At 43.7% G+C, this 26,644-nt stretch overlaps 2 protein-coding genes across 2 annotated transcripts; both read left to right on the forward strand.

Moving 5' to 3' along the window:
• The first annotated feature begins 102 nt into the window (after positions 1-102).
• riok1 (RIO kinase 1 (yeast)) lies at positions 103-18,829 on the forward strand. The gene is made up of 17 exons (XM_069684706.1): positions 103-276; positions 646-832; positions 1,866-1,953; positions 2,277-2,346; positions 2,428-2,470; positions 2,650-2,742; positions 8,454-8,566; positions 9,061-9,141; positions 9,475-9,561; positions 9,651-9,788; positions 9,870-9,973; positions 10,193-10,299; positions 12,335-12,400; positions 15,304-15,420; positions 15,723-15,776; positions 17,905-18,015; positions 18,112-18,829. The coding sequence occupies exons 1-17, from the start codon at positions 224-226 to the stop codon at positions 18,220-18,222; spliced, it is 1,623 nt and encodes a 540-aa protein (XP_069540807.1). The 5' UTR covers positions 103-223; the 3' UTR covers positions 18,223-18,829.
• A 3,579-nt stretch (positions 18,830-22,408) lies between these two features.
• LOC138611632 (inositol monophosphatase 1-like) lies at positions 22,409-25,709 on the forward strand. The gene is made up of 8 exons (XM_069684806.1): positions 22,409-22,483; positions 23,756-23,889; positions 24,310-24,414; positions 24,496-24,541; positions 24,626-24,734; positions 24,815-24,923; positions 25,086-25,237; positions 25,552-25,709. The coding sequence occupies exons 1-8, from the start codon at positions 22,424-22,426 to the stop codon at positions 25,707-25,709; spliced, it is 873 nt and encodes a 290-aa protein (XP_069540907.1). The 5' UTR covers positions 22,409-22,423.
• The last annotated feature ends 935 nt before the right edge of the window (positions 25,710-26,644 follow it).

The following is a 26,644-nucleotide window of genomic DNA, read 5'->3' on the forward strand; positions in this document are numbered from 1 at the left end:
TGTTATATTCTGTATTATCCGGTCTCTTCGGCAGGGGGCAGCACTGGACTGCAGTTCGCAAAAAGACCATCTTCACTCGCCGTAGTCACGTGTTCAGACCCGGAAGTGAAGAAGGCACGCTGCGGTGTGAAGAATCTTCGATCAGTTTGGATCCTGGCAGGGCTGGATCTGGCTCTTCGTTGTGTTTTGGGTTCGGTGTCGGTATCTGTCGGTGTATGACGTCATGTCGGCGGACGGCCCCTTACCTGGACAGTTTGATGACGCAGAGGAGGACAGGTGAGACTGATGATTATCAGTACATGATAAAAAAAATCTGATCAATGATAATCAGCCTCGTAACACAGAAGAAGAATGTACTCAGAGTGGATTCGGTACTGAGCTTTATTGTGAAAATCACCCTTCAGATTAGAAGTCTTGTTTACATGAAGCTCATCATCAGTTATCGATCAGTTCATCCTGCCTATACACGTTAACATAGCAGACACATGACGTCATGAACCTCTGCAGGTAAACACAGGTGAGACAAAGTGAATCGGCGTGTGTGAAGAGAAGAAGAGTCTTTGTTAGAAACAAACGTGATGAAGATGTTTGTATAAAAACAGCCCATAAAAACCATGCTGGACGATTTGTTTCCTGTGTCTGCAGCGGCCAATCACAGCTGTCGGCTGTGCAGAGTCAGATGAGTGACGTCACTGTGCAGCCTGTTTCAGAGCCGGAAGAAGAGGAGGAGGAGGAGGAGGAGGAGGAGGAGGAGGATGATGATGATGATGAAGAGTGGGCGTGGCGTTCAGCGGGAGATCTGACAAAAAGATACAACAGTGTGAGCGCTCAGGTGAGCTGGACAGTAGTACAGTGCCAAGGTCCAATCCCAGTCTCCACACTCACAGACTTTAAGGCGCATTCCCGGTGTGTGAGTGCTTAGTGCCGTCCCACTGTCAGATCAACAGGTGTGTGAGTGCTTAGTGCCGTCCCACTGTCAGATCAACAGGTGTGTGAGTGCTTAGTGCCGTCCCACTGTCAGATCAACAGGTGTGTGAGTGCTTAGTGCCGCCCCACTGTCAGATCAACAGGTGTGTGAGTGCTTAGTGCCGCCCCACTGTCAGATCAACAGGTGTGTGAGTGCTTAGTGCCGTCCCACTGTCAGATCAACAGGTGTGTGAGTGCTTAGTGCCGCCCCACTGTCAGATCAACAGGTGTGTGAGTGCTTAGTGCCGCCCCACTGTCAGATCAACAGGTGTGTGAGGGCTCTGATGTGGACCTTACAACGCCAAATTATGGAATTTCCTTTGGGATTTACCCAGAGTTCATAGCGAACTTGGGAGACGTATACAAACGTGATTGTCCAGTCCCCCCACTAAATGTAAACAAATGTTTGTACATTGAAGTCGTATTCAATAAAGTTTGAACAAATGTAAACAATGCGAGCGTGGACGGTGATGGGAACCGCAACGTTTATCTGTGAGTGACAACAAATAAATATTCGCAAATGATGAACATTAAAACCTTCTGACTTTGTTAGTTTGTTAATTAGAATATGTAAACACTGTGACACACACACACACACACACACACACACACACATGCTGCAGCTCGGCTTTTCTACTTATTAGATTTAATGGCCCGTCTGGTTTCCAGGCAACGTGTGATGTCATGATAGTGCGTCCCATTTCCTCATTTTCATGCAGTGCTCAAACCCTCACACACTCACGCTCTGCACGCCGGACGCCATTAAAGCCTGTGAGTGTTCAGTGCTCAGGCTTTAGGCTGGAGATTGGGATTGGGCCTTCAATACTCATCTCAAACAGGAAGTGATGTCATATCTACCACAGACCACATGACTGATGATCTCTGTTTTTATTGGTCAGTCCAACAGACAGACTCTGTCCAATAAGACGCTGCCATCGACTCCGTCTGATAAAGCTCTGAGGAAATATGAACACAAGATCAACCTGGGTAACACACACACACACACACACACACACACACACACACACACACACACACACACACACACACACACACACGCAGAGTGTTTGTTGAGGTTATTGATCACAGATTGAATCTGATCTGTTTTCAGGACTCTACTCGAGCTCCACTGTCTGCTTCACCCTCATGTGCTTCACCAGCAGGCGGAGCTGTTCAGCTGTTCACATGGTGCTGATGAAGACCATGTGAACAGCTGACAGGAAGTGGGCCTTGAGCGGAGCTTGTTTGTTATTAAATCTCTGACAGGTCGTCCTCTTGATTTTGTCCTCCTCATTGTTTGTTGGATTCAGAGAAGCTGAATTACGCCGACTCAGTGATCAATAAAGTGACGACGATGCAGAAACAGAGAGAAGCTGGCACGTACGTCTGAAATTACCTCAGAGCTTACAACACAGGTCATGTGACATGTTTCTAATCACTGTGATTGGCTGCTCTCTGCAGGTACAGAGTGAAGGACAAATCAGACCGAGCCACAGTCGAACAGGTGAGCATGAAGATACTTTTATTTAGAAAGGGCTTGACAGGAAGTGAACAGCAGGATGTGAAAAACAAAACAAAGGCACACTTATCACCAGTTTGTTTACTGGTCACCTGATCGGTCAGGTGTTTGTTTACTGGTCACCTGAGGTATTCGGGCAGTCGTTCATGTTTCTTCTTCTGCAGGTTTTGGATCCGCGGACTCGAATGATTCTCTTTAAGATGTTGAGCCGAGGAATCATCAATGAGATCAACGGCTGCATCAGCACCGGGAAGGAGGTCAGCTGATTAATACATCTGATCGACTGATCAATATACTGACTATGATATCACTGCTCCATCATCAGCACCACACTGTAGCACAGATACCTGGACACGTTATTTAATGTCAACTTACCTCATTGCAACGAGGTGCTGGCTGTTCGCTGAGGGTTGACTGAGGACGGTGAGACGTGTGAGGGAGCGGGAGACAGGCATTGGAGCGCTTGCTGCGGTCCATGATGGCACACCATCATGAGCTCGCTGTTGTTCTTCCCACAAAACAAAAACAATCGCTTGGTGTAGCCGCCTCACCCGACTAGGCGCAGCCGTGTAGACACATCCAGGTCCCGAAAGGTCAGGTCTGGCCAGGTGCTGTAAAGAGCCTGAGTGAAATTTGTTTAGGAATCGATAAGCAGAATCGAAATAAAATTTTCCTTCAGAATTAGAATTTTGGAACCGCTTCTCGATGCCAACTCTACTTATATGTCCAACAGTGCTGTGATCAGTCTCTGGTGTTGTATGTCGGTAAAGCTCGATATATTTCATAAAATCAGACGGTAAACAGGAACATGTGCGGTCCTCCACGGCAGCTCGGACCCCTACCAACATTTTGGAGACAGGGGAAACTGGCGACGCAGGTGGTGAGGTGGTGAACTGAAGCCGGGCTGTGTATTGACGCCTTTCACACATTTAATGTCACTAAATATGAAACATTAGTGAGCGAGCCACGTCACCATAAACATCATACCAGCATGTTATTTACACTGTAGTGAGACGTGTTCCATAAGCACCTAATATATATTTAAAAATATATAAGCAAATAAAAGTCTGCTTATTATGTGATCAGCATTTTCTTCACAGCCCCCCCGAGCGCAGAGAGAGACCGTTAAAGAGTTGAAGAACAGAGCGTCACTAGTTTTTATTAATATCTTTGAATCCTGTTTATAGCAGCACGTATGATTTTTAGCTTTAGTAGATATTGTGACTTAATTAACTTCAGTGATCACGACTGTGCCGCCAGGCGCTCGGTGCGCTCCCGAGGCTCGCAGTGGCCGCTTCACCTGTCTCCTCCACCAGAGCATCCTCACCACCTGCACAGCGTGTAAATGTTACAGTTTCATGTAGCAGACATACATGTGACAATTAATACGACACGAGCACCGTTAAGACAGGAGCGAACAAGTGAATAAATATATATAGCCTAAATCGATCGATTAATAATTTAATAATTAATTAGTCGTAGAATGCCTGCACTCTATTTGGACTATTGGAAATTAAAGTTTAACTGTAATTAAAGTTTTAACGTGTTGTAGGTATTTATCGGGGCACCACCTTATTCTGATAAAACAGGGAAACCTTATAATTAGTTAGTAATTATGTTAGTTCAGTCCCATAACCTGGAGCTTGCTACAGTCTACAGTTGAGTTCGTTTGGCGGTGTACAGAGGCTTAGTACTTCACACATACAAAACACGTAATGCAGATCTTTATAAATGAAGAATTTATTAACTAAACTACTAAACATACATGAGATAAATGAATATGGTGATGAGCATGAAAACGATTAATAACAGGATGAACATGATGAAAGATGGACTGAAAATGAAACCTGTAAAGGGAGCACGGTGCAGCAGCTGAGATGTTGGGAGGGATCCTGCTAAAGTTCTACTCTGTCCCATAATACTCTTAATACTACCACATCAACTCCGATATACAGTTAACCCTTATGCCCTCCTCGGGCATTTTTGTACATTTTTCTCTACTTTTTTTTTTGATTTGGCGATCATTTTGGCTGTGTTACAGCTTTTGGCATGAATTTTTGCAGTAACTTTTCTTTTTAGCTAAATTTTTGAAATCCAATGTCTTTTACTCTTACATGTCTTTTATACTCTCGTGATGCATTTTGCACCCTCTGGACACCTTCGTGGCAAAAATGTACACGCACAAAAAACCTCTATAAAATCATCATACATCAATATTTTTTTCTGATTTTTTTTTCATAAATCACTTAAACAACTTCAGACCTGCTCAAAACTACCAAACATTCAATCATTTTCAGGATTTTAACCCTTTAAATGCCAGTTTAATTATTTGAATTATTAATATTTATTACAAAAAACCCACAAAAAGTGAATTATTTTTCATATAATAAATAGTAGGGAGATGGGGCTTTGGTGGTGATTAGAGTCTTGGATATATCAAAGATTAGCAACAAAATTGATTTGATTGCATTAGTATTTTTCATGTAGTATCAGATACTCCCTCTGGACACCTTCGTGGCCAAAAGAGCCTCATTGACTTCCATTGAAACCACATTTTTTAATCTCACTGCCATTACAGTATAAAACCATGCATTCTGTAATGTCAGCATTTCATTTTGAAGATAAGTAGTGATATTTGACATTTTTACTATATTCCACCATATTCAACCCTTTTCCCATTGTAGGCCGATGCATGAAATTCTTGTATTTTTGCCAGTTATATTATGGAGCCATGTGACTATCAGGGGGCCCCGAGAATGATTTGTGTGTGTGTGTGTGTGTGTGCGTGTGTGTGTGTGTGTGAGTAAGTGTGTGTGTGTGTGTGTGTGTGTGTGTGTCTGTGAGTGTGTGTCTGAGAGTGTGTGTGTGCGTGTGTGTGTGTGTGTGTGTGTGTGTGTGTGTGTGTGTGTGTGTGTGAGAGAGAGTGTGTAAATCTGTAAGCACGCACTGATCATTTCAGGGGTCAAAAAAGGGCATCTTTTGAGGGATGTGTTTCATGTGTCTTTGAAGAGGTGCTTGAGTAAAAACATGGCCCTTTTTGCTGTACTCAAAAACAAAAACAACTGTTAGTGTGTTTATGCACCTGGCTGCTTTCACAGCCAAAGATAAACATGCAGCTTGGCTGAGGGGTCATTTCATTAGTGAGCAGAGAAGGAGAAAGACCTGGAACAAAGAGAAGGAGCGAAAATGAAGAGGCATTTCAGTGCAGAAGAGGCTTTAGAAATGGTCATGCAGCCTTAATCTGCCAGCGAGCTGCAGGATTCATCTGAAGAAGACACAAGCTTCATGGGGGAGTCACTGCTGCAGAGAGCACCAGGTCACATGATGCAGGACCTGCTGGTCTGCTGCTGGAAGTGAACTAAACTAAACTAAACTAAACTAAACTAAACTAAACTAAACCCATGAAATGATCAGTGCGTGCTTACAGATTCACACACACACACACACACACACACACACGCACACACACACACACACACACACGCACACACACACACACACACACACACACACACACACACACACACACACACACACACACACACACACACACACACACACACTCCCACTCTCTCTGTCTCTCCCTCTCTCTGTCTCTCTCTCTCTCTCTCAATTCATTTATCTGTTTCTCTCAAACACACACACATACATCACATATTCAAAGCCTGGATATTTCAAATTTGTTCACATTTCATTTGTTCTGTTGTCTTCTCTTTTGTTGTTGAATTTTTCAAAGTTGTTGAATCAGATGTTGATTTAAAAATTATTTCACACACACACACAGACACACACACACACACACACACACACACACACACACACACACACACACACAAATCATTCTCGGGGCCCCCTGATAGTCACATGGCTCCATAATATAACTGGCAAAAATACAAGAATTTCATGCATCGGCCTACAATGGGAAAAGGGTTGAATATGGTGGAATATAGTAAAAATGTCAAATATCACTACTTATCTTCAAAATGAAATGCTGACATTACAGAATGCATGGTTTTATACTGTAATGGCAGTGAGATTAAAAAATGTGGTTTCAATGGAAGTCAATGAGGCTCTTTTTGCCACGAAGGTGTCCAGAGGGAGTATCTGATACTACATGAAAAATACTAATGCAATCAAATCAATTTCGTTGCTAATCTTTGACATATCCAAGACTCTAATCACCACCAAAGCCCCATCTCCCTACTATTTATAATATGGAAAATAATTCACTTTTTGTGTTTTTTTTGTAGTAAATATTAATAATTCAAATAATTAAACTGGCATTTAAAGGGTTAAAATCCTGAAAATTATTGAATGTTTGGTAGTTTTGAGCAGGTCTGAAGTTGTTTAAGTGATTTATGAAAAAAAAATCAGAAAAAAATATTGATGTATGATGATTTTATAGAAGTTTTCTGTGCGTGTACATTTTTGCCACGAAGGTGTCCAGAGGGAGTATCTGATACTACATGAAAAATACTAATGCAATCAAATCAATTTCTTTGCTAATCTTTGACATATCCAAGACTCTAATCACCGGCAAAGCCCCATCTCCCTACTATTTATAATATGGAAAATAATTAACTTTTTGTGTTTTTTTGTAATAAATAATGAAATAATTCAAATAATTAAACTGGCATTTAAAGGGTTAAAATTCTGAAAATGATTGAATGTTTGGTAGTTTTGAGCAGGTCTGAAGTTGTTTAAGTGATTTATGAAAAAAAAATCAGAAAAAAATATTGATGTATGATGATTTTATAGAGGTTTTTCTGTGCGTGTACATTTTTGCCACGAAGGTGTCCAGAGGGTAGTAAATTTGAGGAGGGCATAAGGGTTAAGCACAGTTAGACCTACTCTGATGGAGGAGAGGGTCAGCCGCGCTGTAGGTGAGGCGTGTGGAGGCCGTCGGGTGGCCTGGAGCTTCAGGTGCCCTGGGCTTTGACCCGGGTAGCATCCCTCGGAGCAGCGCCGCACGGCCGGTTCGGTCTCTGTAGATGGCGATGTGCAGGTCACTCCGTGTTGTGACTGGTGCTGGATGGAGGCTGAGTGCGTCTTCTGGGCTCTGAGTTTGAGGCTTGTCAGAGCGCAAGGATTTGAGCAAAAAGAAGCTGTTGTCTTCAGTTCTTGGAACACAGGGCTAGAACAGCTTGAAGTTTAACTGGAGCAATGTCTACTTGCAAGGTCTTCAGTGCAGCAAGGCGCACACAGGCTCTGGGCCTTCTTGCAGGGCAAAACTTCAAAGAAAAGGAAGGGGTAGAAAGTCCGGAGGCAGGGTGTGGTGCTCATCAGCTGCCGGGTCAAGAGGATGCAGGAAGGCGAAGGGTGAAAAGAGAAAAAGGGGGAAGAGAGCGATCTTGGGGAACTTTCCCCAGGAACTAGGAACCGTTTGAGGGACTCTGTGCGTTTGGACAGCAGGAACCAGGGTCTACATTTATTTGCACGGTAGTTGACTTCCCCCCTGAGAAGTCCCTAGCACAAAATACAAAATACGGGAATAAAAGCATGAACGATAAGGTGGCTCACATGATAAAAATCATGCCAGACAGACAATGCAATAACAAGGAACAATAAGCAGCACAAAAAGAATGCACAGAGCATTCACCATAGACTGGGTGAAACACGGTTACCCAAATACCAGTACCACCATATGTTTTTAATTAACTAATTCACGTGCGGACATTTTCCAGGTGGATTGTGGTTTATAAAGTGGAACAGGCGTAGGACACGTGTGCGCACAGTTTTATGAATCTGAATTATTTTTGGCGCACGCCATTTCCGGTCTTCCTCTGTACGGACAGTTTTAGTCTGGATTCTACGCACTCTAATAAATGAGAGCCCTGGTCCTGCTTTGTAGTATACCACACTGATATACTGATATGATGATGTCACAGTACAGTCAGGTACAGGTGTGCTTGATGAAGATGCTGAAATACATGTTGTTGTTGTTGTTGTTGTTGTTTGCGTGTTTCAGGCTAACGTTTATCACAGCAGCACATCAGCAGGAGAGAGTCGAGCAATCAAGATCTACAAAACCTCCATCCTGCTGTTCAAAGACCGCGACAAATACGTTAGCGGAGAGTTCAGGTCAGTACCTGTTTGCTAACTTTAGCAAGCATGACACTTGACTGTCTGGAGCTAACAGTAGCTAACTTTAGCTAACAGTAGCTAACATGACACTCGACTGTCTGGAGCTAACAGTAGCTAACTTTAGCTAACATGACACTCGACTGTCTGGAGCTAACAGTAGCTAACAGTATCTAACATGACACTCGACTGTTTGGAGCTAACAGTAGCTAACTTTAGCTAACATGACACTCGACTGTTTGGAGCTAACAGTAGCCAACAGCAGCTAACATGACACTAGACTGTTTGGAGCTAACAGTAGCTAACTTTAGCTAACATAGCAGTCGACTGTAGAAGGATAAGCACACAGCAGACTTGTTATTGGTTGTTATTGGTCCCTGTCCGTTTCACTGTTCCCATAATCATCAGTTGATGTGTTCTCAGCTGTCGTTGGTCTGTCAGGTTCTCAAATATTCTGTCAACGTGTTCTGAGTTCCTCTTCTGTTGCTCTGCAGGTTCCGTCACGGGTACTGTAAAGGAAACCCCAGGAAGATGGTTAGAACCTGGGCCGAGAAGGAGATGAGGAACCTGATCAGGTCAGAACCTGCCCATTGACACACAGCACCCAACAACATCCCACCTGAATAACATTCAGGTGACATTCTCCCGGGGTTCTACCTGAGAAGTAAAATCCTGGGAACCTGACGTCACTTGAAGATAGAACTGATCTGAAAAACAAAAGACAAAACAAAAGAACCTGATTTTTAAATAGAACCCAGTAGAACCTGATGGTTGGTTGTATAGAACCCAATTAAACCTGGTGGTTGGTTGTATAGAACCCAATAGAACCTGGTGGTAGGTTGTATAGAACCCAATAGAACCTGGTGGTAGGTTGTATAGAACCCAATAGAACGTATCATGTGTTTCAGGCTGCAGACGGCAGGAATCCCGAGTCCAGAACCTCTTCTTCTCAGGAGTCACGTTCTGCTGATGAGCTTCATTGGAAAAGACAACATGTGAGAACCAATCAGACATGATGAATGTGATGTTGTGATGCTCTCAGGGATTGATCTGTCTTGATCTGTCTCTGGGTTTGATTGGTCAGGCCTGCTCCTCTTCTAAAAAATGCGTCGCTGTCGGACTCGAAGGCTCGTGAGCTCTACCTTCAGATTCTACAGAACATGAGGAAGATGTTCCAGGAGGCTCGGCTCGTCCACGCAGACCTCAGCGAGTTCAACATGCTGTAAGAGACCACGCCCACTACACACAACCCCTTCAAAATAAAACTCCTCACAGTGATGAACTTCTTGTCCCCTGTGTGTAGGTATCACAACGGGGATGCTTACATCATCGACGTGTCCCAGTCGGTGGAGCACGATCACCCTCACGCACTCGAGTTCCTCAGGAAGGACTGCAGCAACATCAACGGTCTGAAGACATCTTTGTTTTAATTCTTTACATTCATTTGTTTTCTCTCTTTCCTTAATGTCTCATGTTGTTTCTTTTGTTTAAATATTGTGACACTCTTAAGGAGCCATAAAACATTTATTGTTATTATTAATAAATACAGGTAAACTTAAAATAATCTGTCATCATTTCTCTGCTGTCCGTCAGAAAGAACCTGAGACCTAACCTCATTTTTTCCAGAGTTCTTTGTGAAGCACGGCGTGGCGGTGATGACGGTCAGAGAGCTGTTTGACTTTATCACCGACCCTTCAATCACTTGCAACAACATTGACCAATACCTGGAGAAGGTGAGACCAACAAAAATACACAACTATATTTATAAAAGCACCCTCACAAAACACACACAGGTGATTAACACAGACAAGAAAGTTAGCAGGAAACAAGATCCAGACAGAAACAAGATACAGGAAGCAACAAGATCCAGACAGACACGAGATACAGGGAGCAACAAGATACAGGAAGCAACAAGATACAGGAAGCAACAAGATCCAGACAGAAACAAGATATAGGAAGCAGCAAGATACAGGAAGCAACAAGATACAGACAGAAACAAGATACAGGAAGCAACAAGATCCAGACAGACACGAGATACAGGAAGCAACAAGATACAGACAGAAACGAGATACAGGAAGCAACAAGATACAGAAAGCAACAAGATACAGGAAGCAACAAGATATAGACACAAACAAGATACAGGAAGCAACAAGATCCAGACAGAAACAAGATATAGGAAGCAACAAGATACAGACAGAAACAAGATACAGTAAGCAACAAGATACAGACAGAAACAAGATACAGTAAGCAACAAGATACAGACAGAAACAAGACACAGGAAGCAACAAGATACAGACAGAAACAAGACAAAGGAAGCAACAAGATACAGACAGAAACAAGATACAGGAAGCAACAAGATACAGATAGAAACAAGATATAGGAAGCAACAAGATACAGACAGAAACGAGATACAGACACGAGATACAGAAAGTAACAAGATATAGAAAGTAACAAGATACAGACACAAACAAGATATAGAAAGCAACAAGATACAGGAAGAAAAAAGACACAGTAAGCAACAAGATACAGACAGAAACAAGATACAGTAAGCAACAAGATACAGACAGAAACAAGATACAGTAAGCAACAAGATACAGACAGAAACAAGACACAGGAAGCAACAAGATACAGACAGAAACAAGACACAGGAAGCAACAAGATACAGACAGAAACAAGATAAAGGAAGCAACAAGATACAGACAGAAACAAGATACAGGAAGCAACAAGATACAGATAGAAACAAGATATAGGAAGCAACAAGATACAGACAGAAACGAGATACAGACACGAGATACAGAAAGTAACAAGATATAGAAAGTAACAAGATACAGACACAAACAAGATATAGAAAGCAACAAGATACAGGAAGAAAAAAGACACAGTAAGCAACAAGATACAGACAGAAACAAGATACAGTAAGCAACAAGATACAGACAGACACGAGATACAGGAAGCAACAAGATACAGACAGACACGAGATACAGTAAGCAACAAGATACAGACAGAAACAAGATACAGGAAGCAACAAGATCCAGACAGACATGAGATACAGGAAGCAACAAGATACAGGAAGCAACAAGATACAGACAGAAACAAGATACAGGGAGCAACAAGATACAGACAGACACGAGATACAGTAAGCAACAAGATCCAGACAGAAACGAGATACAGACAGAAACAAGATACAGACAGAAACAAGATACAGACAGAAACAAGATACAGGAAACAACAAGATACAGACAGACACAAGATACAGACAGAAACAAGATACAGAAAGCAACAAGATACAGGAAGCAACAAGATACAGACACAAACAAGATACAGAAAGCAACAAGATACAGAAAGCAACAAGATACAGGAAGCAACAAGATATAGACAGAAACAAGATACATAAAGCAACAAGATACAGGAAGCAACAAGATGCAGACACAAACAAGATACGGGAAGCAACAAGATACAGACACAAACAAGATACAGGAAGCAACAAGATACAGACAGAAACAAGATACAGACAGAAACAAGATACAGAAAGCAACAAGATACAGAAAGCAACAAGATACAGACACAAACAAGATACAGACAGAAACAAGATACAGGGAGCAACAAGATACAGACACAAACAAGATACAGACGGACACAAGATACAGACAGAAACAAGATACAGACAGCAACAAGATACAGACAGAAACAAGATACAGGAAGCAACAAGATACAGAGAGAATGATTCCATGTGTTTAATTAATTGTGTGTCTGTGATTGGTTGTCCAGGCGATGGTGATTGCAGCTGGGCGGACGTCGGAGCAGAGATCAGATCAGGATCGAGTAGACGAGGAGGTGAGGTTTAAATATCCGGACCCTTTACAAACAGAGCAGGCGTATAGAGCGTACTCTTTAGCCCTTTTTACACTGCGGTTCCGTCTCAGCGCCGTAACGAAGCTCTGCCATCATGTAGCCTTTGCCTTTTTACAATGGACCAAGCAACGCCGGCGTAAAGCTGCCCTAGTGTGTGTTTTTACAGCATTCCAGCATTACGGAAGCAAAATGTGCACGAGGGGTAAACAAACAGTGCGTTCTTCAAATACACAGTCACGGCGCTGTTCCGCCCTGCTGGCTCCGCTGTTTACACAGACGCCGTTTTGCCTCTGTTACTACCTCTGATGCCGACATTCGCCCCGTCATTACGCCTCCCTGCGCTCGACATAGAAGACGGAACGTAACAGAGGCGTAATAATCCTACTTTGAACAGGCAGTGTAAAAAGGACTTTTGCTATAATATTTAGAGAGAGACCCAGCATGAATCCACCATGAGAACCAGACTCATGGAGAACACACATCTAAAAAGACCGTCCCCCTGCAGTCTAAACCTATAGCAGCATAACTCTGGGCTGGTCCCAGCCTGAGCCAGCCCTAACTATAAGCTTTAAAGAGGAAAGTTTGAACTCTTAAAAGAAGAGAGGGTGTCTGCCTCCCGGACCTTGACTGGTAGATTGTTCCAGAGGAGGGGGGCCTGGTAATTGAAGGCTCTACCTCCAACACTACTCTTAGAGACTTTAGGTACCACAAGCGGGCCTGCATCCTGGGAGCGCAATGTTCTAGAGGGGTAATATGGCACTATGAGCTCTTTAAGATATGATGGTGCCTGACCATTAAGAGCTTTGTAAGTAAGAAGAAGGATTTTAAATTCTATCCTAGATTTTACAGGAAGCCAGTGCAGAGAGGCTAATACAGGAGAGATGTGATCTCTCTTCCTAGTTCTTGTCAGCACACGTGCTGCAGCATTTTGTACCAGCTGCAGAGTTTTTAGTGACTTATTAGGGCAGCCTGATAGTAACGAGTTACAATAATCCAACCTGGAAGTAACGAATACATGGACGAGTTTTTCTGCATTGTGTTGAGACAGGATGTGTCTGATGTTTGTTGTGAAGGTGAAAGAAGGCTGTCCTTGATATTTGTTTTATGTGGGAGATGAAGGACATATCCTGATCAAACAGAACTCCCAGATTCCTAACAGTAGTGCTGGATGCCAGGCTGATGCCATCTAGGGCAGCTATATCATTAGAGAAAGAATCTCTAAGGTGTTTTGGGCCGAGCACAATAACTTCAGTTTTGTCTGAATTAAGTAGCAGAAAGTTTCTAGTCATCCAGATCTTTATGTCCTTAAGGCATGCTTCTAGTTTAGATAGCTGATTGGTTTCATCTGGCTTCATAGATAAGTATAATTGAGTATCACCTGCATAACAATGAACATTAATGGAGTGTTTCCTCATGATATTACCCAGAGGAAGCATATATAAGGTAAAAAGAATCGGTCCGAGCACAGAACCTTGTGGAACTCTATAGTTAAAATCTTGCACTGCAGACAGACAGAATCTGATGTAGAGTTCATTGTGGACAGACGAGCTAACACGCCTGGGAAGTAACTGACTGCAAAGTTTAGGGCTCTTACTTTTATACTCTGCAAAGCTCCTCCTGTCTTGACCCGGTCCTCCTAAACCTGGAAATGATGATGTCACACAAAAGTGGGATTGTGTTTTTAATACATCACCCCAGCTCATGAACATGGAACAAGAGGACCGACACAATCTGAGGCAGGTGGGCATAATGTTATGGCTGATGGCTAGTGTGTCATCAATATCTATCCATCCATCCATCCATCCATCTCACTGCTTATCCTGTTCAGGGTTGCGAAGGGGGGGGCGCCTATCCCAGCTGTCATTGGGCGAGAGGCTGGGTACACCCTGGACTGAACTCCAGTCAATCACAGGGCTGTATCATCAACAGGATTTAAGGTTCATTCCTTATATTCATAGACATATAACAAAGGACACGCAGGGAAAAGCACCCTGTGGCTTGGGTTTTTAGAAGCAGTGACAATTAAAGACCATATCCTCTCTCCGTCAAGACAAGACTCTCAGTGTGATGTTTCAGGTCCTCAGTCCATACCCATTCAATGGGAAGTGCTTTGTGGGAAGTGTTCCTGAAGAGTGTCTGTAGTTTGGACACCACACCTCTCTTTGGTCCTCTGTTGTCCAAAACAGAGTGCAAAGGATGTGTGCTAAGTGGAGTGCTCCATGGTACTCCATATGCTGTCATGGACCATCACAGTTGGAGATAAAGGAAAAGGATGAGCTTGGTAAATTGTAATAAAGTCTCAGATCATTAAAGTCGTGTTAAAAATGTATGGACCCCTTTAGTGCTCCAGGATGGGCATGACAAAGCCCCGCCCCCCCAGTGAGAAGACGGGACTTATTACAAAAGGGGGTCTTAAGGTGCCAGTTACATGGAGTTATGGATCCCCTCTCTGAAAGGTGCCATACTGCCAGCATGACACTTGTTACGGGGCCAAGCCGCACTTCAGCTCTCTTCAGCGGTACGAGTACAAGAGGTCTTCAGCCTGTGTGGGGAGGCTAGATTACTTTCTATAGAAGTCCAGCAGGAAACAGAGTCAGGATTTAAAATGACAGTGACCAAAAATAATGTTTAAAGTTAGGAACTGAAAGACCTCCCTCTGATTTCTGACGCTGCAGTTGTCAGCCTTAAGCACGGTTGTTTCCTGCGGAGTGGATCCTGTCGCATGAACAAACTGAAATCAGGAGGATTCAAACCAACTTAAGGCAGATCCTGTGATGAAGATTATTTGTGCTAATCTCTGTAACAGGAAGTCACACAAACATCATCCTGCTAAGCGACTAACATTAATCACCATCTCTGACCTTTAACCCCGCCTCCTCTCTCAGGTGTTCAAGAAGGCCTACATCCCTCGCACTCTGACGGAGGTCAGTCACTACGAGCGAGACGTCGACCTGATGAAGTCCAAGGAGGAGGAGTCGGCCATCAGCGGACACGACGACAACGTAAGAAACAAAACAACAGATGTCGTCACCCGTGGACTCGTCTGATATCTGCAGACACATTTTATGATCTGTTTCCTGTTTGATTTTCAAAGTAAAAGTTAGTGACCTGTCAGCCTACATGCCCCTTAGAAATAAAGGTTTAATCAGTTAAGATAAAATGCATTCTCCGAAGTGGACTGAGCAGGTTTCTGTCACACAGGTAGACAGCAGCTCACCTGTGCTCTGTGACACAGGAGGACTCACCTGTTACCTGTTAACCTCAGACTCCCCTGTGACAGCATGGTGATGATGTTTTTGTTCAGGTGCTGTATCAGACGCTGAGCGGACTGAAGAAGGATCTGTCTGGAGTTCAGACGGTACGAACACACACCTCACAGCACACGTGTGTCACAGCTGCCCGTTTTGACCCACAATCCTTTGCAGCTTAACATGCGTCACTTCGACTGTTGAGCTCATAGACTGTATAAAAAGATGGCCGACAGCTCCTTAAACCCTCTCTCTCCCCCTGCTGACTGGCTGCAGTATAGCTCATAAAGCCCGCCTCCTCCATGTTAACAGATGGGACATGAGTCAAACTATAAAATCAAAATACACGTCAAACACATTTTTCTCAAACATGGTTTCTGTCATTATAGTTAGTTCTTATCATGCTGATTTATGTCCAAGCGTTCAGTTTACTTTTAATTAATTATTTGATGCTATAAAAAGGGGGTGTGGCCTCATGATTGACAGTTCTGTGGACAAATGGGGCTCCTGCAGCGTTCTGTTCCCGAGCAGCAGAGTAGAGGAGGAACGGCGAGAGGAGACGTAACTAACACTAACACTACAGTCAGTGAACTTTCTGCTTCAGACCGACACAAGAAGCTGTTCTGCTGTCAAACACGCCGGTGTGACGGATCCTTGACATTTTTATCGGTAGGTTAAGTGTGTGTTTTTGGTTAGCGGAAGTGGCTACGGTGGCTCCACCCACCGAACTCTATGGCGCAGGGAAAAGGACAAGATTAAGACTATTGAGAGGCCGAAGGAGGCTACATCCTTGCCGAAGCCAGCTACTGATCTGGCCAATAATAAGCCAGCACAGGTAACTGAGAAGCCGCCTATTCATTCGACCAAGGCGGCAAGTCATGCGTCTAACATAGCAACCCATTGGATCGGCTACTGGCTAGGCTGGTCATTAGCTTCCAAGGCTGGCGACTAGCCCGCTGAAGCTAGCTACATTACCCATTGATTTGGCTGGTCATTTTCTTCTACTGTATTTTAGTAGCATATTGGAGCCCAATGCGCCGCGTTACGGCCACCAACTGTCGACACGTAGGATTTATCTAGATTCTTTTAATTAGTGTATTTGTTGTTGTTTCCTCTTTGCTGACAATTTATGTAAAGTATTGCTGCTTAGAACATGCATGTGCACAAACATATCCATCCATCCATCTGTTTAATAATTAATAGAGTCCATTAACTGTTAAATTTAAAAATATAACAGTTGGTGTACTCAGTTGCCTTTCCCTGCACCATAGATCTCTACTGCACAGCTCTGGCTCCAAACGATGTCACCATCGCAAGATGCCAGCACCTATCATGGGGCTATTTTGGCATCAATTTTGTACAATGAGAGCAGATGGAGACGTGTCGTCCATCTTTATATACAGTCATTGGTTGAGCTCCATAACTGGCTTCTCATATCTCCATGGCAACCATTTCTTCAACTTGCTCACACTGATGTACAAACACTGTCAGCACAGCTGCAGAACCAGCCAGCTGTACCACACAACAATCACACCAACAAGAAGAGGTTAAAATAAATAAACTAATAAATAAACATCACTTAGTTGTGATGTTTATTTATTTATTTGTTGTCATTGTGGGGCACTGCTGCCTGTAAAACAAACTGCCCCTCGGGGATAATAAAGACATCCTTGATCATTGAACTGAATGTACAGTATATTTAGAACACAGCGTCAGTCTGATGGGTTAGCTTAGCTTAGCTTTGTGACATGCTGCTAATATGTCATATATAGATTATAGGCAGAAACAAGATACATATATAGATACATATATTCCTGTAGAGATGTGTTACATTAAAAGCCCCTCCCTGTTTGTGAGTCACTGCTCACTACTTCACTGATTGTATTAGAATGGTATTATTGATATTGTGTTCAGACTGTTGGTTGTCTTCCTGTATGAGCTGCTGAGGTTTCACAATAAAATACTTCCAGCTGTGTACAGAGGACCATCCCTTTGTTTTCAGGCTTTTAATGTGAAGCTGTTTCAGTCAGTCATGTGCGGGTGATCTGGTGGTAATGAAACGTGTCCCGTTTTGCTGTCTGAGTGGTGAGCATGATGAGGAAGCCCATGTGAACCGACCAGAAGCTCCGGAACAGTAGCTACATCGTGTGACCAGCACACCTGAGCTAACAGGAGTTAGCTTTCAGGCTATTAGGTCTCTGTGGACAGCTTTAGCTTGACTGTCTGACATCTCCTCAGGTTCCTGCTCTCCTGGAGGAAGACCAGTCTTCATCCCCCTCTGAGGAGGACGAGGAGGAGGGGGAGGACGAAGACGAGGAGGAGAGCGAGGCAGCTCCCACCGACAAAAAGGTGTTTAACACAATAATAATAGTGATGACGATGATGATGGTGATGCTTTGTCTTCTGTAAAACTGACAATAAAGTTTGTTTGTTTCGTTCTTTCAGGAGAAGAAGAAGATGGCCAAAGAAGCTCAGAGAGAAAAAAGAAAAAACAAAGTTCCAAAACACGTGAAAAAAAGGAAAGAGAAAGTGTCCAAAATGAAAAAAGGAAGATGATGACTTCCTGTGTGTCTTTGGGGACTTCCTGTTTGTCCTTGGGGACTTCCTGTGTGTCATGACTCATCAATCCTCTGTAAACATACAAGACACCTTTCAGTCTGATGAAGCAGCCAATCACAGACGTCGCCTCTTTTAAAACAAGTTTGCCCCATCAAAGTCAGATGATGAACTTTTATTTTTTGAGGCACAGAGAAAAAGATCAAATCCAACCTGCAACAATATCAAGCATCAAACAGGAGGCCTCCTGATGACTTCACCCTGTCCAGTCATAATGACGTTGTTACCTGTCCTGCAGGTGCGCAGCTGATCGTCGCCTTGTGATGTTACAGAAAACATCAGAAACATAAATAAACATTTTTCATCAGATGAGAGCGAAGCATCACGTCGTCTTTAAATTATTCTGTGAAATCTCATTCATTAAAGTCCTCCAACCTGTGGGACTCGTTAGCTAGCCAACAAGCTAATGTTAGCAAGCCAACACCACTGACTGTTAGCAGTTACATCAGTATGAAATGTCAAATGAACTGTATACATACTGTGTGTGTGTGTGTGTGTGTGTGTGTGTGTGACTTGCAGTGTGTTTGTGTGACCTTCAGTGTGTGTGTGTGTGTGTGTGACTTGCAGTGTGTTTGTGTGACCTTCAGTGTGTGTGTGTGTGTGTGTGTGTGTGTGTGTGTGTGTGTGACCTTCAGTGTGTGTGTCTGTGCGTGTGTGCGTGTGTGTGTGTGTGTTGTCCCTCAGTACCAGGTCAGTGTATCAGTGTGTTTGTATCAGTTTGTCCTTGCTGGTCATCAGTCTCTAAATGGTGCAAAAACAAAGTGGAGTTTGGTTGAGAGGATCCCATCAGGTCTGACAGCAGAGTCTCAGTGTTCAGACTGAGTGTCTGTCTGTCACAAACGACCGTTTTATCAGCACAGTTCTGCACATGAAACTCTCCTGTTGGATCAGCAGAACTTCTGCTTCTTTAGCCAAAACTACAAGAACTGAAGGAACTACAATTCCCAAGGTGCATGTCACTGATAGCCAGCCAATCACAGTCAGCCATTTGAAACTAACTCCAACACTTTAAAGTAACCTGAACAATTCCACCTTCTTCTCCATGCCAACAGCAGCTGAGGCTCATGGGTAATGTAGTATATAGAGACAGAATCAAAGTGTCAATCATTGAAACTGGAGGTCAGAAGATCCACCTGTATGACATCATCAAGGCAAGTGTGTGCCCCATTAAAGAAACAGGTGAAATAAGGAGAAAACGGCTGGTTTCTGTGAGTAACTCAACAAAAAAACAACAACACACCACTGATGAATCAAATTAAACTTTACTTAAAGTGAACAAGTAACAACACGAACCAGGAAGAGAACGTAACTTTACGTCCTGACAATGATTCTGTCAGTTCAGCGGCTGCAGCCTTCATCATAGCCTGTGTAGACCCTAAAGCCCAACTGAAATGAGATGGTCCGGTCTACGGAGGATTTCCTGTTTGCGTCACCATCTGTTCTTGCCCTTACCCTTGCGTCACGTAAAGCAGCTCCTGTCACCAAGCAGCAGGTATCTAACTGGCTAACTAGCTATCATAACTAACATCGGGTAACTCTACCTATTATTTTAAACATTTGTTTCAAGGGCCCTTTCGTTTTATCAACATTTGTATTGCAGCTATTCAATTGAGTTAAAACCAAAAACATTAGTGTATTCATCGGCCGCGCGAGAGTCCACCATCTTGTTTGAATTGGCATGCAATTATTAAATAAATACTGTGTATATACAGTACATTTATATACAAGCATAGTGAGTATATACATATATACAGTGTACTTTTACACACACTCACTGTATCACATATTGAAGTGGGTGTAATCTGTGTGTGCGTCAGCGCTTCATATCAGTGAAACATTTTGTTTCCTGCTGAAGTTTATCATTCAGATTTCGTAAACTAAACTCACACACACGTTCATGTTGAGATGTCAAACTAGTTGTACTTGAAGACGGTCATTCTCTGTGCTGTGATTGGCTGATCCAGCAGCTCCAAGGACCATGTTTAACTGGTTTATAAAAACAAACTGTTCAAATCAAACTTTATCAATCAGGATCCACAACGACAACCAGACAGGAGCATCATTGATGACACGTACAGTGACATCATAAGCCCCATTAGAGCTGCACATCCAGTCCTGATAAAAAACACACACACACACACACACACACACACACACACACTCACACTCACACTGCTGGTCCCACACACACACACACACACACACACTCACACACACACACACACACTCACACTGCTGGTCCCACACACACACACACACACACACACACACACTCACACTGCTGATCCCACACACACACACACACAGACACGCACGCACACACACACACACACACACACACACACACACACACACTGCTGGTCCCACACACACACACACACAGACACGCACACACACACACACACACACACACACACAAACACTGCTGGTCCCACACACACACACACACACACACACACACACACACACACACTCACACTGCTGGTCCCACACACACACACACACACACTCACACTGCTGGTCCCACACACACACGCACACACACACACACACACACACACACACACTCACACTGCTGGTCCCACACACACACACACACACACACACACACTCACACTGCTGATCCCACACACACACACACACAGACACGCACGCACACACACACACACACACACACACACTCACACTGCTGGTCCCACACACACACACACACACACACACTCACACTGCTGGTCCCACACACACACACACACACACTCACACTGCTGGTCCCACACACACACACACACACACACACTCACACTGCTGGTCCCACACACACACACACACACACACACTCACACTGCTGGTCCCCCACACACACACACACACACTCACACTGCTGGTCCCACACACACACACACACACACACACACACACACACACACAAACACACACTCACACTGCTGGTCCCACACACACACACACACACACACTCACACTGCTGGTCCCACACACACACACACACACACACACACACACACACACACACACACACACACAAACACACACTCACACTGCTGGTCCCACACACACACACAAACACACACTCACACTGCTGGTCCCACACACACACACACACACACACACACTCACACTGCTGGTCCCACACACACACACACACACACACACACACACACAAACACACACTCACACTGCTGGTCCCACACACACACACACACACACACACACACACACACACACTCACACTGCTGGTCCCACACACACACACACACACACACACACACACTCACACTGCTGGTCCCACACACCCTGCCACACACACACACACACACACACACACTCACACTGCTGGTCCCACACACACACACATTACAGGCTAACAGAATTAGCTGTGAGGATGAGTCTCTGAACAGGATGTTTGTTCTCAGTCAGCTGATCGACCACATGAGCTGCCACCCCTTCCTCGTGACCTCTGACCTCTGGCCCCTCCTTTGACATCACCATGACATCACAGAGTGCAGTGATGAAACTCAGCTGAATAAAACGTTACTCAAATCAAGACATTTCGGAATGGATTTCTGAATGATGAGAGCGGACGATGAGGAGTGATCAAGAGGGTGTGTGTGTGTGTGTGTGTGTGTGTGTGTGTGTGTGTGTGTGTGAGGGGGGTGGCTGCCATTGGCTAGGTGTTGCAGGGAGGCAGGACCTGAGCTCTGATTGGCTGTTTGTTGTATAAAGAGAGAAGAAATTCAACAGAGTTGACCAAATTTTCTTCTTCAGAAACTCACCAGACTCAGGTACAAAGATACTGCTTCTACTGCTTCTACTGTCCCTCCCTCTTTTCTTCTCTATTGTTTTTATTTTCTTCTCGCATTTCTTTTCCCATCTGTTTACTCTCCTGTTCTTCTCTTCTTGCCGTTCTCTATTTTCCTCTCTATTTTCCACATCTTCCTTTTCTTTTCTTTGTCTTTACCCCTCTCTCTCTCTTTTCCTCCTCTTCTTCCTTTCTTGTCCTCCTTTTCTTTGTCTTCTTTTCTTTCTCCTCTGATCCTCTGACGTTAGTGTTTCTTCTTCTCAGACAGGAAGTCTCACTCTGTCCAATTTTCTGCTCATCACCTTCATTATCTTCTTCATCATCATGGCTGACTGGACTGACTGTCTGAACTTCGGCATCTCCATCACCAAACAGGCCAGTGAGGTAAGAGACCCATCGCTCAATCACAGTGCAGCCCTCAGTGAGATGTCAGAGGACCTGTATTATCAAAGAAAATGACTGAATGTACTTAAACATAAAAGTGACGGAGGAAAAAAGTTATTCATGTTTTTGTTCTTTTAATTCACTTATTGCTCAGAATGATGTTACATCCTGTGAATAATCAACGTCAGAATAATGGATGACTCGGTAGTGTTTCTGTTTTAAAGTGTGATATCGACCAATAGCAGCACAGCAGTTGGTGTGTCTGTCCATTCAGCTGCAGAGTAGAGATGATGATGAGTTTATGTTCAGGTCAAAGTTTCGTAACGAGCTTTGATAAAAATGGCAAGGTATGTGAAGAATGAATGTTTTTGTTTGAGCTGCTGAACTTCAAATGACCTCACCGGTCACAGAACTACTACTAATACTACTACTAATACTGCAGTACTTCTACTACTACTACTACTAATACTAATACTGTAGTACTTCTACTACTGCTGCTACTACTACTACTACTACTACTACTACCAATACTGCAGTACTTCTACTACTGCTGCTGCTACTACTGCTGCTACTACTACTACTACTACTAATACTGCAGTACTTCTACTACTGCTGCTACTACTACTACTACTACTAATACTGCAGTACTTCTACTACTACTACTACTAATACTAATACTGCAGTACTTCTACTACTGCTGCTACTACTACTACTACTACTACTACTACTACTAATACTGCAGTACCTCTACTACTACTACTACTACTGCAGTACTTCTGCTACTGCTGCTACTACTACTACTACTACTACTACTACTACTAATACTGCAGTACCTCTACTACTACTACTAATACTGCAGTACTTCTACTACTGCTGCTACTACTACTGCTGCTACTGCTACTACTACTACTACTACTACTACTACTACTACTACTGCAGTACTTCTACTATTGCTGCTACTACTACTGCTACTACCACTACAACTACTACAACTACTACTACTACTAATACTGCAGTACCACTACTACTGCTGCTACTACTGCTGCTACTACTGCTGCTGCAAACTGCTGCTGCTACTGCAGTACTACTACTACTGCTGCTACAACTACAACAACTACAACTACAACTACGTTCTACTACTTCTGCTGCTGCTACTACAACTACAACTACAACTATAACTACTGCAGTACTACTACTATTATTGCTACTACTACTACTACTACTACAAGTACTACTACTATTACTCCTGATACTACTTCCTCTGTGTTCCAGGTCGTCCTGTCGGCATTTCAGCAGCAGAAAGACGTGAAGTTGAAAAGTTCTCCGGCTGATTTGGTGACAGAAACGGACCAAAGAGTCGAGAAGATCCTCATCTCTGCCATCAAGAACAAATACCCTCAACACAGGTTCTGCTGTGTTCTACAATGTTCTACAATGTTCTACTGTGTGCTACTGTGTTCTACTGCTTTCTACTGTGTGAAAAAAATACCCTCAACACAGGTTCTACTGCGTTATGCTGTTTCCTACTGTGTTTGTCTTTAGGTTGGGTTCTTATTATCTAAGCGGTTCGGTGTATTTATTAGTTGAGAACAGGAAATTCAATATCAAAGTCACCACAAACTGGGACCTTTAGGATTCTACTCAGACCCGATCCTGAGCAGCTGGTTAACAGACCGAGAGGGCCGATTCACAGGTTCAGCATCAGTGGGATGACCCTTTAACTGAAGCTGATTCTGATTGGACAGCAGGACTGTAGAAAAATCTGCCTGGCAACAGCAGAGAGGAAGTAGGCAGGTAAACAGTGACCTCTGACCTGTGACCCTCAGGTTCATTGGGGAGGAGTCCGTAGCGGCAGGTGAGCATCTGGAGCTGACCGACAGCCCCACTTGGATCATTGACCCCATAGATGGGACTGTTAACTTTGTACACAGGTGAGACGCTCAGCCTACACTGTGATGTCACAGACAGGAGGGTCACACCTGCTGAAACTTCTTTGCCTTTTGCCTTGGCAGGTTTCCATTTGTAGCCATCTCCATCGCCTTCACCGTCAACAAGCAGGTAAACTCACCTGTCAGGTACACGTCAGAGGTCACAGGGGGTCAGACAGGAAGTGGAGTGACATGTTGTTGTTGTTGTCGTTAGACAGAGTTTGGCATCGTGTACAGCTGTGTGGAGGACAAACTGTTCTACGCTCAGAGAGGAAGAGGAGCATTCCTGAATGAAGAACCGCTGCACGCTTCTGGACAGGAAGGTGACATCACACACACATGTGACATGTTCTCCAAGTGTCGAGGTGTTCATCGTTCTGACTGCCCTGTCTCCTCCAATCAGACGTCAGCAGGTGTGTGGTGGTGACGGAGATTGGGGCTGAGCGGGATGACCTCTCGCTGTCAACCATGACCTCCAATATCTTCAGGCTGCTGAAGCTTCCTGTTCACGGGTATGAACGACTTTAACATGATGTTTGTATGTTTCACTGTGTGTGTGTTGTTACATCTTTAACGGGATGTTAGTGTGCTTTAGTATGCGTGTGTTGTGATGTCTTTAACTTGTCTTTAGCGTGTTGTTTGTGCGATGTTAGCATGTTGTTTACGTGTTTCAGTGTGCGTGCGATGGGGACGGCAGCGGTCGATATGTGTCACGTGGCGACAGGCGGAGCCGACGCCTACTATCACATTGGTATGCACTGCTGGGACATCGCTGCCTCAGCCATCATTGTCCAGGAGGCTGGAGGTGTTGTCATGGATACGGATGGTCTGTATCTGACTTACAATGTTACAATTTCATTTCGATATTGTTCAAAGCGATATATATCTGAGAGTTAATCCAGCACAAGCAAGGATCAAGACAGGTTCAAGGTTCAGACTCAGGTGCCGACAGGTAGTGCACTGAGGAAATGTACAAGGTGGATAGAAGCATCATCATCAACAACAATGTCAATATCATCATCATCATGAATATTCTAATCAACATCCTCAATGTCATCATACTTGTGATGTCATGTATCACCTGAGGGTACCTGTGGGGGGGCGTGTCCTTTTCTAATCGGTCTTTTTGTGTCTCCCAAGGCTCAGAGTTCGACATGATGTCCAGGAGAGTCATCGCTGCCAGCTCCTCTGCTGTGGCCAATCGCATTGCTCAGGTCATCCAGGCGTTTCCCTGTCGCCGTGATGATGAGGACCCCTCCAGGTGTGTCTGTGGAGCGACAGGTGTGAACGGAGTGTAGGTCAGCTGACTGGAAGTCTGATAGAGGTGTTTCTGAAAAAACGTTTCCGATGAAGTATGAAGAAAATAAAATCTGAAAACACCGACCATGTCCTCTGATCCTGTTTTCATTCATTTATTCAGTTGGTTAAATCTTTGCTGATCGCTAATCATTTCTAAAATAATTACTTATCTACCAGTATTACATCTGTGATATATACACATATATATACAGTATATACTGTATGTATATACTGTATATTTCATATACAGTATGTATATATATCCTGTATACAGTACTGTGCAAGAGTTTTAGGCAGGTGTGAAAGAATGCTTTCAAAAATATAAATAATAATTGTTTATTTTGATCAATTTACAAAACGATCAGTGAGCGAACAAAAGAAAACCTAAATCAAATCAATATCTGGTGTTACTACGCTTTGCTTTCAAACCAGCATCAGTTCTTACAGGTACACCTGCACACAGTCAGGGATGTAGTAGGATTATAGTCAGGTGTATGATCAACCAATGATACCAGACAGGTGCTAATGATCATCAGTGACACATGTAGGTTGAAACACAGTCATTAAGTGAAACAGAAACAGCTGTGTAGGAGGCTTAAAACTGGCTGAGGAACAGCCAAACTCTGCTACCAAGGTGAGGCTGTGGAAGTTTCATGTCACAGGTCAGACACCATGGCAAGACTGAGCACAGCAACAAGACACAAGGTAGTTATACTGCATCAGCAAGGTCTCTCCCAGACAAAGATGTCAAAGCTCACTGGGGTTTCAAGATGTGCTGTTCAAGCTCTTTGGAAGAAGCACAAAGAAACGGGCGACGTTGAGGATCGTAGACGCAGTGGTCGGCCGAGGAAACTTAGTGCAGCAGGTGAAAAACACATCGAGCTTATTTCCCTTCCAAATGGGAAGATGTCCAGCAGAGCCATCAGCTCAGAAC

This window comes from Semicossyphus pulcher, unplaced genomic scaffold (genome assembly GCF_022749685.1).
Source record: "Semicossyphus pulcher isolate SPU_LCO1_2020_fin unplaced genomic scaffold, fSemPul1.0.p SCAF_7, whole genome shotgun sequence".
Lineage (NCBI taxonomy): Eukaryota > Metazoa > Chordata > Actinopteri > Labriformes > Labridae > Semicossyphus > Semicossyphus pulcher.

Excerpts from the sequence above, each read along its gene's own strand:
- riok1 (XM_069684706.1), top strand. The coding sequence starts at position 224 with ATGTCGGCGGACGGCCCCTTACCTGGACAGTTTGATGACGCAGAGGAG. Across the intron at positions 2,347-2,427 it reads AAACAGAGAGAAGCTGGCAC|GTACAGAGTGAAGGACAAAT; the intron begins GTACGTCTGAAA and ends TGCTCTCTGCAG. Across the intron at positions 18,016-18,111 it reads CAGCTCCCACCGACAAAAAG|GAGAAGAAGAAGATGGCCAA; the intron begins GTGTTTAACACA and ends TCGTTCTTTCAG.
- LOC138611632 (XM_069684806.1), top strand. The coding sequence starts at position 22,424 with ATGGCTGACTGGACTGACTGTCTGAACTTCGGCATCTCCATCACCAAA. Across the intron at positions 24,415-24,495 it reads ACTGTTAACTTTGTACACAG|GTTTCCATTTGTAGCCATCT; the intron begins GTGAGACGCTCA and ends TTGCCTTGGCAG. Across the intron at positions 25,238-25,551 it reads TGTTGTCATGGATACGGATG|GCTCAGAGTTCGACATGATG; the intron begins GTCTGTATCTGA and ends GTGTCTCCCAAG.